This window comes from Artemia sp. Qi Xiang Cuo, chromosome 21 (genome assembly GCF_049724085.1).
Source record: "Artemia sp. Qi Xiang Cuo chromosome 21, ASM4972408v1, whole genome shotgun sequence".
Classification (NCBI taxonomy): Eukaryota; Metazoa; Arthropoda; class Branchiopoda; order Anostraca; family Artemiidae; genus Artemia; species Artemia sp. Qi Xiang Cuo.
In genome coordinates, this window is record NC_142814.1 from 48,138,182 (window position 1) to 48,153,929 (window position 15,748).

The following is a 15,748-nucleotide window of genomic DNA, read 5'->3' on the forward strand; positions in this document are numbered from 1 at the left end:
CCACCCTAATTTCTTGAAAATTTCAACTCAACAGCCCTATCATTTCTACGATATTTGAGATTGACGTAATGTCAAGTTTTTGCACGAGTATACAGGCATGGCCGTATCCAGGGGGGGGGGGGGGTAGGAGTTTGAACCCCCCATCCCCGAAATGTTTGTCTGACTCGTAAAAACGTAACAAAAATGGACATAAACAAATTTTGTATACTTTTTTTTTTTTTTTTTGTGTAAACCTCCCCCCCCCAAAAAAAATTTTTTTTTTTTTAGTAAAACCCCCTCCAAAAAAAAATCCTGGATACGGCCCTGTACACAGGTTTAAAAAATATTTCTTACGACCATTACTGAAATATTTATATGACATAATGAGCTTATCATATCTAATCGTATTCTTGAAAAAAAAACTCAAGCCAACCTCAGCACACAAATCTAGAAGTACCCTTACTGAAGGCTTCACTTCAGGTCAAGGAATAATATCTGCCAGCTCGATCAGTTGCCCTGGATTTTTCCAGAATTAATCAGACTGAAGTTACTTTTTTTTTCTACCGGGTAGGAGCTTCTGTCAAGTGAAGAAGTATTTAAAGTGTATGCGTGTATTGGATTAACGACGTTACTTAACTACTAAGGATGTTGTTTTGGCCCTGCAGTGTGTAAGTGCAGCTGAGTTCAAACTCTGGATCCCTTATTTACCAAGCAGAGATCAAACCCACGGCACTCCCACAGAAGTAGGCCAATTGAAGAATCTTGAATTCTAAGTTTTTAAAATTTTAGTGAAAATTATGTACCAAGAGAGGCTAGCAACATTTTACGGTGATGGAGATAAGATTTTTCTATTAGGGGAGGGGGATGGTTGGTCTTTGTTGAACAGCACTTTGAATCACGATGTTTTGTAACTCTAAATGTACATTTTCAACCGCCACGAATCTTCCTTCCCTTTGAATTCTTAGTATTAAATAAACATGATTTCAATTAACTCTGTAGGTTTCTGTTTTATAGTTGATGGAATTCTTGGTAATAAAAACTATTATTTTCATGTTTGTAATATAACCCAGAAAGATAGTTAATATAATGCTTGCAGATAAAAAGTTTATGTTTTATAGTTAATGCAATTGTAATAAAGAAATATAATTTCTATTTTTTGTAATGTAGCCCCCAAAGATAATTAATGTAGCCCTAGCAGATAAATTAGTTTACGTTAATTGGAATTGTAATAAAGAACTATTATATTCATTTTTGTAATATAGTCCCAAAGTGTAGTAAATGTAGCCCATGCAGATGAACTAGTTCATGTTATATAGTTAATTAAATTCTTGGTTAGAAAGAGTTATTACTTTCACTCTTTTCTTAATTTAGCCCGAAAGCATAGATAAAATAGTCGTTGCTGATATATGGCCAATATAGTAAATAAAATCCTTGGTAATAAAGAATGTTGACATGCTTAATGCAATCTCCAAAACTTTTTAGAAGCTTATCACATCATTAGTACAATCAATTCATGCCAATATTATTTATGCGGGAGACCCCCACCCAAAGCAGTAGACAATAATAAATAACAAATTTTATTTGATAATCCTTATAAGATTTCAACTTGAAATTCAAAGAAACTTAAGATTTACGGAAGAGGGAGTCGAAACAACCCTCCGAAGCACGTGTCTGATCTATAAACTAAGAAAAAAGATATTGTATTTTAGATCTTGAAGTCTAGAAAGATAATGAGTAAATAAAATGATATAACTACATTAACGAAATGAATAGAATTGCAATGAAATGAAAGTGAAATGAAAAATTGCAGTCACATCTAAAGGCGAACCTCATAAATACAAGTTATGGAAGTCTTTTGGACAGACATACACGTAAATAAAAATGTAAGAAAAATAGTGCTAAATCCAAGAAAAATAAGTTCACAGATCACTTGTGTAACTAACCAATGCTTAGCGACCGGTACATAGAAGACACCAAATGGCGCACAGTGCCACGGGGCGCCCCAGTGGCTTAATTAAAAACAGAAAGTTTCAATATATACACATTGAATGGCCACTGAACCTTAATTGGTTTATAATATGGTACATTTGCTTTTCTTTGTCTTTTTCGGCTTCTTCTCTGGCGATTTCTTGTTGATTTGCCGGACTAAATCATAGAAAATCTAAAAAGGACAAAAATTAGAAAATTTATAAAACCAATTAACACTGGAGTGAGCTATGTTATTTTCTCTGGCCTAAAAAGCCTTACGCGTAACACTCACAGAAGCTTTAAAATTATTGTATATTGTGGCTGTTAATTTTGTAAGGACTGCGTGCATTTCCAGGAACAATTGTAACACCGCGCGACATTGTTCCCCCTGAAATTGGTGAGGTCAATTTAAACTTTTTTTTTGACAATTCTTGACCAACTGGCTACATTAGAAATATTTTAGCCCCCCTTTGGGCAAAAAGTATTTTAGCCTTCCTTTGGGCCAAAATTGTGGCTTTGTCCTACAAAATAGCAGAAAACGGTACTTTTTGTGGCAGCATCTCTTTCCCTATAAAATAGGACACTAAGAACTTTCGATTGCCGTTCAAGCGAACCCTATCCCGGTATTTTCGAACTACTATTTCGATGTGATTAGCCAAAAACAAAACAAATAAACATGAGGGACTTGAAACCTCTGCAATAGGGTTATCTTTATGTGATGTGTAATTTTCCATTGATATGACTCCTTTTTAGGGATGTCTTCCCTCTTTTCAAAAAAATAGGCAAATTTTCTTGGACTCAACGTTAGGTGAGTGACTTTAAACTGAATGAATTTAAATACCTAGAATCAACTATTAAATGCTAATTTATTACTGTTATCAAAACTATTTATTTAGAGTTGTGGGTATTTAATAGCACAAGTTCCTCCATAATTACAGTTCGTTACCATGATTTGCTTGATATACATATTCTTTCAGGTTGTTTTATATATCCACAAATCATTTCTCTCGCAAGATTATTCATGATCCTTCCCATACCTTGTAAAAAAGGAGGTATAGGAACTCCTCGACTGCTCCCATACCTCGGTTTCCAAGTCTCACTCAATTCAATACTGTTCAGTCAGCATTTTAACCACAGAGCATTTTATTTGCCAACTGCACTGACAGTAAATCGACAGACGCAAATCGTATAGAAAATTTTCCAAAGATTTCAATAGACATACAAAATAGAGTTTTATGATACCCAAGCTATTTTTGTAATATGTTGCAATGATAAGTCATATTTTTTGGAACTTTGGGTATCCTTGGAGCGCATTGGGTATCCTTGGAGTACCGATGAATATCGACTTTGGGTAGATGTTCGTTGGAGCACGTTGGGTATCTACTTAGGGTAGGAGTACGTTGGAGCAAGTTAAGTGTCGACTTTGGGTATCCTTAGAGCACGTTATATTGCTACAAAGGAAAATTAAATTTACTTTGCCTGATCTAACGCAGGAAGTCCAGAAATTCAAGATAGTAACTATGCTAAAATGAGAGGAAATATTTCACACATAGTTCCCCTGCAACTCAACCTCCATGGCTTACTTATGGGGTTGAACTCACTTAGTTCAACCCCAAAAACTCTACCCCTGCAACAAGTTAGGTTAAGCTGGGTTATACTGAATGGGGGGGGGGGTTAAAATAGCTGTGGGTGACCACCTCTAAAGGAAACATCCAAATAAAATAAAAGTAGTACCATTAGCTTTGTTATCTTATGCTCTATCCAAATATCGCGGTCGCTTTCCTGACAATGCACCCCGCTCCCCTTGATAGTCTCAGGTATAGCCCTAGGATATATAAAAATAATGCATTAAGTTATCACGTTGCATTTTATTGTTTCCCACATTTAAAATCATTTCAAACAACATTTTCATCCAACAATTGTAAGTGATCTCTTGGTGGTAAGCTTTTCACTGAGTGAAGAAAACGAGAAAATGGGGAGGAGTGAAGGATCCATTGTCATAAGAACGACCATGATATTTGGAAAGAGCATAAAACAAGGAATACAAAGGTACTACTATCATTGCGTTCATGGGCATACGTAGCTTCTTCTCTAGGGGGGGGGCAGCCGATTCTGTGATGAAGGGCTGGGGGTTGAAGTTATATTGGCAGTTCACAAAACCTTACATTACCAGCAAGTTCTATCATACCTCTGAAACCTTTATTAATAAGTAATAACCAAAAATCATAAATCCTCAATAAGCTTCAGCATTAATCAATCTTCTTGAATTAGAGCTAAATCTTTCCAAGACATTATGGATACTTGCATCTTGTTTGAATTTAATTCTGTCATTCCAGCTGTTTATATTCAGCTTTTTCAACCATCTACCTTTTATCGATTGCTTTTTTAAACATCTACCTTTTCAACCATCTGCTTTTCAGCCATATCTAGTGTAAATTTTGAAGTTCTAAGGGGGGGGGGCACCTGCTCCCCCCTTCCGTACGCCCATCATTGCATAAGCATGTTTCGTTTAGATGTTGTCAACCTCAGCACTACCAAATGAGGTGGAGCTGAATTAAATGGGGGTTTTGTTTTATGAGGGTTGAGTTAAAACAGGGTTTGAGTTACACGAACACCCTCATATACACATCAAAAGAATCTAATTTGTATGTTGATTCCTGATATACATAATTCCAAGAATAGCGTATACCCCCCCCCCCCCTCAAAAATTCTTCCGCATATAGGATTGAGCAGCCAAAAACAAAAATAAGACAAATAAAAACAATAAAAAAAAGAAAGGAAATTCTTCCTACATTCCAAAGTACATGTAGAATACATTGTGTAGAATCAAACAGTTGGTGATAACGAACTGTAAGACGCGACTCAGGTCAATAGTTACCAAATTCTACAAAAAATTCTTACAATAAGTAATACATCAAACGAACTTTTTTTTGTGCTGATTCCAAACATATAAAGTTCAATAAGTTTAATGTTACATATAAAACTCTACGAATCTGAGAAAATTTGCCAGGTTTTTAGAAAAATGGGAAAAGTACCTTTAAAGAGGCAAATGGTTGTAATGAAAATCGCTCCATTATGTCAAGCATATTAGAGAATTCTATTGAGGAGGTTTCAAGCTCTTATTTTTTCGAAAATGAGGCCGTTTTTGTTTTTCCAGAAGAAAGAGCAAGGACACGCATTTACTTGTTGTTTCTTTTTTTTTGTTATAGAAGTAACTTTAATATTAATATCATCCAGACTAGTCGGTAGAGTTTATTGCCCTCCCCCCTCTTCCCCCGAAAATTTTGGCTAGCGACGCCTCCGGTCTACATTAAGCCAATTTCACGGAAGTAATTGCTAGTATTTCTTAGTCCCAGCATGCTATCTCTGTGCGCTTCCTTCACAAGGCAGCCTTTCTACAGTTGCCACCAATTTCACATTCTTAAGTTGTTTTCTTTATCCTTTATCTTACCCTGCTATGATAACTCAACCGCAAACAACGCGAAAAAGGAATTAGAATAATGGAACCTGAAAAAACAAATGCTATAGAGTATTCTAAACCACATGTTCTGCCTTTATTTTGGGATACAGATAGGATATTCTTCATTCCTCTCTTCGTTATTTTTGTTTGTCATACTTTCTTTTTAGTTGCTCTATTTTGCATGCCGGGAGACTTTTCCAGGTGGGAGGGGGGATTTCCCCTGAGAGACAATATCCGAGGGGGAACACGCTTAGCGAAACCCAATTCACAATTTTACACGCACCTATCAAGAGTCTTAATAAAATCTGCGTCACTCCAGAAAAAGGGTGAATGGTGTTCGATTCCTCCTTTCCAGAGAAAGATGGTCTTGAGTGCGTGTCGCATTGTTGTTTTTCCCTTGGTCATTGCATCAAATTGGCGTGAAATATTATTGGGGGAGGGTCCATTCGAATTGAAATTGAAGTTGAAGCTTCTACATCAGATTTCTATCATTCTTTTGTCGCAAATCGAGGAGTTGGCCTCAATAGGGCCGAAATCACAGTTTATAGAATTATCCACTAAGTTTATCGCAGATCATTTCTGGTCTTCATTCTCGGTGCGAACAAAAAGCTCCTCCCACTTATTTCTGCATTAGCGGGTTAGTGTGTTTTCGTCAATCAATGAGAAATGGTTACAAAATGCATTATTCGTAATTACGAAAGCAGAAAAAAACTTGGTGAGCCAGCAAAGTGGTTTGTAAGTGTCCCATCTCACAGGTATGACTTAATTTATATACAAATTATGACTTAATCTATTATTTACATACAGTGGACTCAACTGATCGACCTATGTAGGATTTTATAAAAAAGGAGGCGGGGGGTTGATGAAATTTGTGAAAGTAAGGAATTTTTTCTTCTTCTAAAAAATGGTGGAATAGGTGTGATGGTTTCAGGGGCGGATCCAGGATTTTTTAGGGGGGGGGCGCAAAATAGGTTGATTCAACAAACTTACGTTAGGAGCAAGTTTCATTAATGCAAACTTGCGTTAATTAGGTAAATTACGCTACTTTAGACTACTATAGGGGGGCACCCCTCGCCCCCCCTCTGGATCCGCCACTGGATGGTTTATAATTTTTTTTTCACGTCGTGATATTTATTTTCTAGATAAGACTAGTTTCGTTTTCAATCAATGTTTTCGTATGAAATGGGCAGACCTTTCCTGAAATTTAAACAATAAATACATCTGTTTGAAAATCTTCGCACTTTGTGAATTTAGATAGCGATAAGGGTTCCTGATTGAGACTAATTTTAGGACTTGGGTTCTAATTATTGGTTGCTGAGGTAAAAGTTGCCATAATAGCCCTATCCAAGAAAATACCAAACGTCTGTTAAGAAGTGTTTTTCGAAAAATTCTTAGGGGATTTTCAGAAAATTTTATTTCTACTGATCTTAAGTTTAATATGGCCTTTACTTATCTTTAACAAAACTTTCTGTTTCTTAAAGTTTTCGTAGTATATATGTATATATATATATATATATATATATATATATATATATATATATATATATATATATATATATATATATATATATATATATATGTATATATATCATATATAATATATTATTTGAAAAAAACTACGTTTTCTAAAGAGTTAAAGAGGCTGAGTCACAAGTTCGAACCTTAAAACGTACAGGGATTAGGAGGTACAGTTGGAATATATATAAAAACATTGCACTACTAATTACCGATTTTCATGTATGTATTGGAATAAATTAATTTAAAATTAGTTTCTTCAAAATTAGTGTTCCAACGTTGAAGCCAAGTTTCGCGTCCAAGAGAAATCTGACTTGTCTACCCGTGAAAAGACCTGATGCCGCTTATGTTTATATCTGCAAAAACGTTCTCTGGAGCACTCGCACCTCGGCCCGGGTTTTTATAATGGGTGAAATAGGGAATGATCATACTGCTAATTCTATAAACTGTGGCCGAAATACTGTACAGCAAAAAATGAATACATATGTTCCTAAAGTTATTTTTTGCCTTAATAGTGCCAAGTTAAGTTGGCCTTAATGGGGTCAAAATACTGCAAAGCAAAAAATGAATACATATATTCCTCAAGTAATTTTTGGCCTTAATAGGGCCACGTTAATTTGGGCTTAATAGGGTCAAAATACTGCAAAGCAAAAATGAATAAATATGTTCCTCGTGTTATTTTAAATATTAGCAATTCAATTCTTGGTAAAAATGGAGCAGTCCACATTTCTGACTTGCGAATGAAATGAACATACCACTCGATGCTTTTTTTATGCTCTTTCCGAATAGAATAATCGCTTTTGTCTCAAATACAATTTGAAATCCCTGAAATCCTCTTTTTGGATCCTTGAAAATGATAATTTTTTCAATATAAATTTTGGGTATAAAAATATGTTAAAACATTGGTTTCAAACTTTTGCTCTTTCCGAATAGAATAATCGCTTTTGTCGCAAATACAATTTGAAATCCCTGAAATCCTCTTTTTGGATCCTTGAAAATGATAATTTTTTCAATATAAATTTTGGGTATAAAAATGTTTTAAAACATTGGTTTCAAACTTACTGTTTGATTATAAATCCATTTTGTCAAAGCTATATAATCCGCAAGCATTAATTTGTCAGGATTAAGTTGAAAAAAAAAAATCAAATCAAATCAATTTCGCCATTTCTCCATCCGTCCATGTTTCTTCAGTCGGCTTTGATATGTTTCGACAATAAGTCGAAACGGCAATTTTTAAGCGGACTAACAAAATAAGAAGAAAAGAGAACAGAACCGATTTGATTTTTTTATTCAATTTAATCGTGACAATTGTGAATTATATATCTTTACAAAATGGATTTATTATGAAATGGTAGGTTTGAAACCAGTGATACCTTTTTACACCCAAAAACTATATAAAAACAAAAAATATTATGCCCCTTTTCAAAATTATCATTTTCAAGGTTCCAAAAAGGACCTAAAACTGGATTTACGACAAAAGCGATTATTATATTCAAAATGAGCATTAACAATGATATTGAGTGGTATGTTCACTTAATTCGAGAATATCCAAAATCCTGTTCACGCCTAGAAAGAGATGAGAGCGTAGTTTCATTCAAATGTTTTCATTCATTCAGTTTCATTTTTTTTTCATCTGTTTTTTTCCGTTTATTTTTCTGAAAAACAGAAACAGTGTTAATACTTATTCCCAAGGGCTGAGAAAGATTTGTTAAATGTCCCACGGGAATTGTCTACAGATATGTTGACTGTCACAGGGCGCCAAATTATTTTCAGATAAATACCCTATTCATAAATTCCCTTTTTGTAAACCTTTGCAATTCTGTTTTTGTAACTACTTTTTTCTCTCTTTATGTCTAAGCGATAGTTAATTGCATAGATGAGTCAATGGCGGAATCATCCTTTCAAATTAGTATATTGTATAGATGTGTTTACATTTTTTTTAGCTTTTTTTTTATTTTGTTCTAGGATCAGTGTTATTGATTTCATTCAGGAGTTCATCCCTAACCCAACAAGCTATATACTCCCTGTTAGGGATATTTATTTTGATTTATTATCACAAAGGTGATTAGCCAATCCATCTATATCATGTATTTTCGACGTAATACATTCAATTAAGTTTTTTTTTCCCAGACCACATTGCCTTTCTATGACCAACGAATAAACGTCCAAATGGGGATAAGTCCATTTATTAGACAGTGAAAACCGATGCAAAAGCCTGAATACGAAGATTTCACCACCTTCATTAGAAATTCAGGTTACATTTAGGCAATATCAAAGAAGAAATTTACAATTCAAGACTTAAGATGAACCCAGTTATTGAACTCTCTCAGAAAAAATTAGTGAATGAAACGGAAGTTATTATTTTGTTTTGTATAAACATGTTGGTTTTAATCTTAATGCCTTAATATTTCTGCTGACGACAGTAGAATGGCCATAATATCTCCAGAACGAACTCCTTATATGGGCATAGAATACAGAACGAACTCCTTATATGGGCATAGAGTCATTAGGGAGAACACGTGGTTAATGGGGTCAATGACCTCTTTTTCCAAGGTCGATTTATTTGTTGTTCGTCTAGGTGTAATAGCTCCGGGACGAAGGTTGCACATGCGCATTGAATTCTAACGGGAACAATGTTATTGATCTAGGACTCGAGGGGGAAGTGAATTTCCGAGAACTTGATTGCGTAATCGATCGCGAATGTTATGATCCAGACAATAGTATTCGTTGTTGTTTTGGTCATGTACATGCTCGAGGCGAATGTCATGGTGTCCAGAAATAGTATTTGTTGTTGTTGTTTGGCAACGTGTAATGACTTTCCCGGAATTTGGAACACCTGTGCTGTCGACCTCAATTCACCTATCGTGAATCAATAATTCCCCTTAGAAACAACAAATTAATTTCCCTTTCTTGACAGATCAATCAATCAATGACATCATCTGTCAGACTTTAAAATTTTCGCCTAGAAACATTTCTCCAGGAATAGATCCAAATCATTAATGTCATTGCCTCGGAAACAACTCTTTTGGTCGAACTCCAAAGGATATTAATAACCAAAGGCCATGGAAACAATTAAGCAAGAAACATCTTAGCGATGAATTGTTTTAGCGCGCGAAAAGGTTTCATATTAATTTGAAATGCGTTAGCGCAGAGATGCCAATAACAAAGGAACACGCTGAATTTACGTTTAGGGATTATTTGGGCGAAACCGTTTTAGACAGGTTATGGAACTATTTCGGCGAAACAGATAGAGACATTTTAAAAGAAGATTTTTGAAGAGATTTTAGAAGAGAATTTAATGATGAAACTCGTGGTCGTTATAATACACAAGTTTCATTTGAACAGTGTTGTGAGGTCCTCTAACCCAACCCCAAAGGGTTCCAATCCTCCTACCCCAACCCCGAAGGAAGCCCCCGGTCCTCAAAGGCCCCCCAAGCTCCCAAAGGCCCTCCACCAGTCCCCAAATGTTCCCCAGGCCCCCAACTGCCCCCCGGACACTCAAAGGCCCCCCAAGCTCCCAAAGGGCCACCGGCACCCCAAAGGCCCACCCAGACCCCCAAATGCCATCCCCGGTCCCCCAAAGGCCATCGAGCTCCCAAAGGACCAACGGGGTCCCAAACGCCTCCCGGCCCCCAAAGACCCATCGAGCTCCCAAAGGACCAACGGGGTCCCAAATGCCCTCCACCGGTCCCCAAATGTCCCCCAGGCACCCAAAGGCCCTCCCAGCGCCCCAAAGGCCCACCCACACCCCCAAATGCCCAACCCGGACCCCCAAACCCCAACCCCCCGTCCCCAAAGGTCCCCCTGAGCTCCCAAAGGACCACCGACCCTCAAGGGACCCACAGACCCTAAAAGGCTCTCCCCGTGCACCCGTCTTTCGTTGATGTGTGTTGTCTGAAACCTAAAATTTGGGATGTGTAGTTTGCTGCTTCAGGCTCTTCTGAGCTAAGGTTTCCTAGTATTTCCTAGGTGAATTTTGTATGAAACCAATAGTTTGGGATGACTAGTTTGCTATTTAAGTATATTCTTATCTAGTTTTATTAGACATTATTTGGGGTGTGTTTACTGAAACTTATTATTCTGGATATGCAGTTTGCTATTTTTGACTTTTCTGAGCTGGATTTCTTAGTCTTTCATAGGTGTGTGGTGTCTGAAACCTATGATGTGGGATGTGTAGTTTGCTATTTTCGACTTTTCTGAGCTGGATTTCTTAGCCTTTCATAGGTATGCGTTGTCAGAAAATTATGATTTGGGATGTATAGTTTGCTATTTCAGGCTTTTCTGAGCTAAGGTTTTCTAGTATTTCGTAGGTGAATGTTGTCTGAAACCAATAGTTTGGGATGAATAGTTTGCTATTTTTGACTTTTCTGAGCTAGGTTTCTTAGTCTTTCGTTGGTGTGTGTTGACTGAAACCGATGATTTGGGATATGTAGTTTGCTATTTTTGACTTTTCTGAGCTGGATTTCTTAGTCTTTCATAGGTGTGTGTTGTATGAAACCTATGATTTGGGATGGCTGGATTGCTACTTTTGACTTTTCTGAGTTGGATTTCTTAGCCTTTCATAGGTGTTTGTTGTCTGAAACCTATAGTTTGGGATGACTAGTTTGCTATTTTTGACTTTTCTGAGCTAGGTTTCTTAGCCGTTCATAGGTGAGTGTTGTCTGAAACCTATGATTTGGGATATGTAATTTGCTATTTCCGACTTTTCATAACCGGATTTCTTAGTCTTTCGTAGGTGTGTGGTGTCTGAAACCTATGATTTGGGATGTGTGGGTTGCTATTTTTTTGACTTTTCTGAGCTGGATTTCTTAGCCATTCGTAGGTGTGTGTTGACTGAAACCTATGATTTGGGATGGTTAATTTGCTATTTTTGACTTTTCTGAGCTAGATTTCTTAGCCTATCATATGTGTGTCCTTTCAGAAAATTATGATTTGGGAGGTGTAGTTTGCTTTTTGGACTTTTCAGAGCTAGGATTCTTAGTCACTCATAGGTGTTTGTTGTCTGAAACTTCGAGTTTGGGATGAGTAGTTGGCTATTTCAGACTTTTCTGAGCTAAGGTTTCTTAGTATTTCGTAGGTGAATGCTGTCTGAAACTTATGATTTGGGATATGTAAATTACTATTTCGGGCTTTTCTGAGTTGGATTTCTTAGTCTTTCATAGGTGTGTAGTGTCTGAAACCTATGATTTGGGATGTGTAGTTTGCTATTTTCGACTTTTCTGAGCTAGGTTTCTTAGCCTTTCATAGGTATGTGTTGTCAGAACATTATGATTTGGGATGTGTAGTTTGCTATTTCAGGCTTTTCTGAGCTAAGGTTTTCTAGTATTTCGTAGGTGAATGTTGTCTGAAACCAATAGTTTGGGATGTGTAATTTGCTATTTCCGACTTTTCATCACCGGATTTCTTAGTCTTTCGTAGGTGTGTGGTGTCTGAAACCTATGATTTGGGATGTGTGGGTTGCTATTTCAGGCTTTTCTGAGTTGGATTTCTTAGTCTTTCATAGGTGTGTAGTGTCTGAAACCTATGATTTGGGGTGGGTGGATTGCTACTTTTGACTTTTCTGAGCTGGATTTCTTAGCCTTTCATAGGTGTTTGTTGTCTGAAACATATAGTTTGGGATGACTAGTTTGCTATTTTTGACTTTTCTGAGCTAGGTTTCCTAGCCGTTCATAGGTGAGTGTTGTCTGAAACCTATGATTTGGGATATGTAATTTGCTATTTCTGACTTTTCATAACCGGATTTCTTAGTCTTTCGTAGGTGTGTGATGTCTGAAACCTATGATTTGTGGGTGTGTGGGCTGATATTTTTTGACTTTTCTGAGCAGGATTTCATAGCCATTCGTAGGTGTGTGTTGACTGAAACCTATGATTTGGGATGGTTAATTTGCTATTTTTGACTTTTCTAAGCTAGATTTCTTAGCCTTTCATAGGTGTGTCCTTTCAGAAAATTATGATTTGGGAAGCACACAAAAACTTACACATGCACACGAAAACTTACATGCACACAAAAACTTAAATGCACACAAAAACTTACACACACACACACACACACACACACAAACTTACACACACAAACACACGAAAACTCACACACACACGCCAAAACTTACACACACACAAAAACTTACACACACACACACACACACACACACAAAAACTTACACATGAACACAAAAAACTCACACACACACGCACAAAAACTTACACACACACAGACTCACAAAACTTACACAAACACACACGAAAACTTACACACACACCCCAAAACTTACACACACAAAAACTTACACATGCACACGAAAACTTACACACACACACACAATAAAACTTACACACACACGACAAAACTTACACACAAACAAAAAACCACAAACACACAAATTTACACCCACACACACACACACACAAAAACTAACACAACCACACGAAAACTTACATGCACACAAAAACTTACATGCACACAAACACACACACACACACACACAACACACACACACACACACACACGAAAACTCACACACACACACGCCAAAACTTACACACACACACAAACACACACACACACACACACACACACACACACAAAAACTTACACATGAACACAAAAAAACTCACACACACACACGCCAAAACTTACACACACACACAAAACTTACACACACACACACACACATACACAAAAACTTACACATGAACACAAAAACTCACACACACACACACACAAACAAACACACACACACAAAAACACACACACACACACACACACACACACACACACACGCAAAACTTACACACACACACACACACACACACACACACACACACACACACACACACACACACACACACACACACACACACACACACACACACCCACACACAAACACACACACTCACAAACACACTAACACATACACTCACACACACACAAACTCACACACACACACACACAGCCACAGCCACAAAAAAAACTTATATCCACATACAAAAGCTCAGACACACAAAAACTTACACACACACACACACACACACTAACACACACACACAATAACTAACACACACACACAAAAACTTACACACACACACACACGAAAACTTACACACACACACCAAAACTTACACACACACACAAAAACTTACACACACACACACACACACACACACAAAAACTGACACATGCACACGAAAACTTACATGCACACAAACTCTTAGACACACACACAAGAAAACTTACACACACACTTCAAAACTTACACACACAAAATATTATACACACAAAAAATTACACACACACACACACACAAAAACTTACACCCACACGCAAAAACTTACAAACACACACACACAAAAACTTACACACAAACAAAATTAAACACAAACAAACACACACACAAACTTACACACACACTCATAAACTTACACACACACAAAAAAAAAAACTTACACACACACACACACACACACAAAAACTTACACACACACACACACACACGAAAACATACACACACACACAAAAACTTATACACACACACACACACACACACTAACACACACAAACACATACACACAAACACACACACACACACACACACAAAAAAACCAACATATCCACACAAAAACTAACATTCACAAAAAAACTTACACACACACAAAAACTTACACACACCCACAAAAACTTACACACACACACAAAAACTTACACACACACACGAAAACTCACACACACACACACACGAACACACACACACACACACACACAAAACTTACACACACACACACACACACACACACACACACACACACACACACACACACACACACACACACACACACACACACACACACACACACACACACACACACACACACACACACACACACACATGAATTTCTATCGTGAACATGCAAGAGTTGGAATATTTCAGTAGTGACTTGTTGTGCTTTACCTTCTCACAGTTACATTCTCTTGATTTTTCGAAGTTCATTTTGAATTTCTGTCATGAAATGCAAGAGTTGAAAAATTGGGGTCTTAGTCCACCAACCCGAATGGTGGAAATCCACTAGCTCAATATTGGGGTCCCAGTCCACCAACCTGAATGGTGGAAATTCACTAACTCAGAATTAGGGTCTTAGTCCACCAGCCTGAATAGTGGAAATTCACTAGCTCAGAATAGGGGTCTTAGTCCACCAGCCTGAATGGTTGAAATTCACATTAGACGAGGTTACGTGCGCACACACACACACAGAGAGAGACGACTAACACACAGGGACAACACACACTAAGAGATGACACACAGAAAGAAACTGAATTACAATATGAATATGATCAGGAATTGTTTACAAGTCAGGTTGGCCGAGTGGTTAAGGCGCTAGACTCAAGATCTGGTCCCCATACGGGTTCGTGGGTTCGAACCCCACACCTGGCATATACTCTGGCACATGCGATACTAGATTCAAGTTACAGTTAGGTCATAGCTAGAGTTAGCAGCTAGAGATAGCACTACGTACGCGCGCGTACGTAGGCTAACCTAGCCTAACCTAACTTAACCTAACCTAACTTAATCTAACCTAACCTAACCTAATCATACACTAAACTTTTTGCCTGTCTCTCACCTAACCTAAGCTAAACTAAGTGAAGCGTACGTGGCCGGCCACTTAACCGAACCTAACCTAACCTAACCTGCTAACCCTAGTTAGGATAGGTAACCTAACCTAACCTGGGTTAGGTTAAGACCACGTAACCTAACCTAACCTATCCTGGGGGTGGATACCCCGACCGTGCCGCTTTTCTCCAGGTCATAGCTTTTGAATGACAACACTAACATC

At 37.4% G+C, this 15,748-nt stretch overlaps 1 protein-coding gene across 1 annotated transcript in view; it reads right to left on the reverse strand.

The window, feature by feature from the left end:
- Positions 1-287: 287 nt before the first annotated feature.
- Rap1 (RAS oncogene family member Rap1) overlaps positions 288-15,748 on the reverse strand; it is a 57,799-nt gene continuing 42,338 nt past the window's right edge. The window contains exon 6 of the mRNA XM_089107076.1: positions 288-2,140. Within this exon, the coding sequence (XP_088963202.1) occupies positions 2,051-2,140 (90 nt within the window). The 3' untranslated portion in view covers positions 288-2,050. The remainder of the gene's footprint in view (positions 2,141-15,748) is intronic.